The sequence below is a fragment of the Mixophyes fleayi genome, chromosome 4, assembly GCF_038048845.1.
Source record: "Mixophyes fleayi isolate aMixFle1 chromosome 4, aMixFle1.hap1, whole genome shotgun sequence".
Lineage (NCBI taxonomy): Eukaryota > Metazoa > Chordata > Amphibia > Anura > Limnodynastidae > Mixophyes > Mixophyes fleayi.
Window position 1 is genome coordinate 316,339,922 of NC_134405.1, and position 3,152 is coordinate 316,343,073.

Genomic DNA, 3,152 nt, shown 5'->3' on the forward strand with positions numbered 1-3,152 from the left:
ATAGCTAGATAGATAGATAGATAGATAGATAGATAGATAGATAGATAGATAGATAGATATGCATTAAACTATTTTTCATGAAATATCAAATTACGAAACTCAACACAGGCAGTTTGGCAATTATTATTTTTTTTTGTTCTTTTTTACGTGTTAAACAACTTGAACATTTGTTTTGGTGAGTTTGCACACTTAGAATGTGATGAAAACATGAGGTAGTATACACAGTTTACAGTCAATTCACACACATAGGTAGTTAAATGCGTTCATTATTTTTTTTCCTTAGATTAAAAAATTGTTTTTATTATGTACAAAACAGGGGGGAAAATAATATTCTGCTAAATTTGGAGGAAAACATCAAATAAGAAATCACTCATAACATAAAACCGGTACGGGTACAATTTATGGTAGGTACCACCCCCTCCACAGGAAATCAGAGCACCTAAAAATTATCAACACTCTGCTTCTAATTTACAGACCATTTTATGTGCCTACGGCAGAGTTCAGAGCCGTTTAGTTGGCATTTGAAGATGCGGGAAGGAGCAAACTTACTAGAAGGAAATATGATTTATGACCTCACAAAATTTGGGGGAGTCTGCAGACGCATTGTTAAAAAAAAAAACACCAAAAAAAAAAAAGCATTTCAGTAACCTCTACATATATATATATATATATTTATATAGATTGCACAATACATAATCTGAAACATAAAAGTATCTCACAGTGCAGAAATGTCTCATTATCATTACAGAATTTGGTTATTTTACTTCAACATAACAAGTAATTTATCACTTCTGTTGTTTGCATTGTAATAATACTGAGATGTGTGCTTTTTTTTTGCTGCTATTAAAATGTTTTAAAATTTAAAGACACTTTCCCAAATTTAAAAGTATGCATTAAAAAAAAATGCTGTTTTGCATTAATAAAAAAAGAAAAAAAAGAAGATCCCTGAGTCCTTGTGGCAATATTCAAATTGTCCAATTTTATAGATATATTTATATACACTTTCTGGCCTCTTGCATATAGATCCGTAGAGGGCAGTTTATAATTTGCAGTCTTCTCACGCAAACACATGGCAATCATTTGTGCACAATCCTGTCTTCAAAAAAAAAAAAAAAAAAAAAGTCCTTTAATTGTCCAAAAATATATATAATTTTTGTAAAAAAAAAAAAATTGTACATAAATATAGACGAATGTCTTTCCCTATATAGCCTGAGGAAGAGTGCTCAGTGAATATATTCCTTTTATCTTTGATTTTGCAGGACAGTTACTGTGTATTCAGGGTTAAGGGTTCAGTTCTAAGGCCCAGACCTGTTGAGGCCACCCCGTCCTTCCCTTTAACTTCTTTTCTCCTGGGGTGGCAGCACCCCAAAATCCTTCACTTTGCTGGAAAAAACAATGGAACCAACATTAATTAATATATAAGATAAATTTATTACATTCTAACTTATCATGAGAGGGGGGGGTAGCAAAACCATTAAAATGAATCCTTAAAATCTTTGGTACCCTAATAATTTAATGTAACAAAAGACTTATCTAGGGTTCAATAAGTATTTGTTTTTTTTCTATGAAAATTATATATATTTTATGCTTCCTTCCTTGAGCCGCTTGGCATGAATCATAAACATCCTCTTCAACTCTCTGTCTGTTGTTAGTGTTATGTATCATATTTATGGTAAATAAAAACCAAATAATCTAAATTATTTGTAGACGGGTGTGTATAGTACACTTCAGCAATATGGCAGGAAAATGTTTGCAGTGTGAGAGAGCACTTGAGAATCATAAATGTACTTTATATCTCAAGGACTCTGAACTTTCTCAGATTCCCATAGGAGAGCGGAATTTAACTCCTACTGTAAACACTGGACACGTTTGCAGTAAATAATTATAGTTCAGTATTAATACACAGCATTCTCACTATTGTGTCAATAACAGTCAATAATAATAATAATAATAATAATAATAATAATAGAGAGAGAGAGAGAGAGAGAGAGAGAGAGAAGAAAATATCTATTATGAGCATAAAACGGAGATTATACTATTTGACATATATGTTGGGAGCAATAATAGATAGATAGATAGATAGATAGATAGATAGATAGATAGATAGATAGATAGATAGATAGATAACAAATGTAAATCAATGCAAAGCAAAAATAACAAAAATATTACAGGACAAACCTCTAATATAACCATTACATAACACATACACATAATGAAAGTGAATTGATCTCTTGCCTATACTCACCACTTCTCTTTTCCGTTTACAGTCTCTGCTGTCCACTTTCTTCAACTCAGCCTTAAAGCCCTCTGTGTCCCCAGGCTCACTGTCCTTGGCCAGGACATCCATTAAGTAGCCAATGTAGCTAGTAGCCAACCTTAAGGTCTTGATTTTGGAGAGTTTGGTGTCCGCGGGCACATTGGGGATACATTCTCTCAGCTCTGCAAACGCGCTGTTAATACTTTCCGTCCTTCTCCTCTCCTTTTTGGGGGGGACTCCTTTCCTCCTGCCCAATCTGCCGCCCAGAGCCTCCAGGCGGCTGCTGGTCTGGGCAGGTCCCACTGCCCCGTACTCAGGGCTGTAGGGAGGTTGGGTGGCAAACTCCGGTGACACTTCTCCTGGGTTCAGGACCCATCCTTGGAAGAAAGGTCTCTCCTGGTGACACCTGGATCCAGGCGTGAAGATAAAAGGTTCTGGCATCATGTGGTGATGCTGGTAACTCCCAATGATGTTCATGGTAAACTGCGCTCAGATCTCCAATATCCTCAACCAAGACAAGTCACTGCTCTCCTGTCCCTAAAATCTGACTTGTAGGAGCTCCTCAGCGCGACCCCATGGGCTCTGGATCCAACACAAGGCGCACTCCAAAATTCTATTCAGCTTTAAGAGGCGGAAACTCACCAGGAAGGCAGCTGGCTATAGGTCCCAGCATCCAAGAGCGCACTGGGCTAAATTGCTAATCCAAAACATATATATTTAAGATTACAAAGGATAAAAGAGTTTGTGATACAATAACAGATTTTATCCAGGCTCCAGCTCTGCACCTCAGAACAGATTAACCCTTGTGCAGATGTACAGGCAGCTTTATAAGGATCCCAGCTCCTGATGTCAAACTCTACTGGGAGCCAATAAGAAGCTGAGGGAGCAGGGTAGG

The 3,152-nt window shown here is 36.6% G+C and overlaps 1 protein-coding gene across 1 annotated transcript; it reads right to left on the minus strand.

The window, feature by feature from the left end:
- Positions 1–278: 278 nt before the first annotated feature.
- HAND1 (heart and neural crest derivatives expressed 1) lies at positions 279–3,029 on the minus strand. Its single transcript, XM_075205388.1, has 2 exons — positions 2,246–3,029; positions 279–1,383 (listed from the first exon to the last, which is right to left on the minus strand). Exons 1-2 carry the CDS (start codon positions 2,732–2,734, stop codon positions 1,282–1,284), a joined length of 591 nt encoding a protein of 196 aa, XP_075061489.1. The 5' UTR covers positions 2,735–3,029; the 3' UTR covers positions 279–1,281.
- Between the last annotated feature and the right edge of the window lie 123 nt (positions 3,030–3,152).

What these genes read in the sequence shown, in the direction of transcription:
- HAND1 (XM_075205388.1), bottom strand. Translation starts at nt 2,734, where the DNA reads ATGAACATCATTGGGAGTTACCAGCATCACCACATGATGCCAGAACCT. An exon ending in GTAAACGGAAAAGAGAAGTG is followed by an intron (nt 1,384 to 2,245) that starts GTGAGTATAGGC and finishes TGTTTTTTCCAG; the next exon opens with CAAAGTGAAGGATTTTGGGG.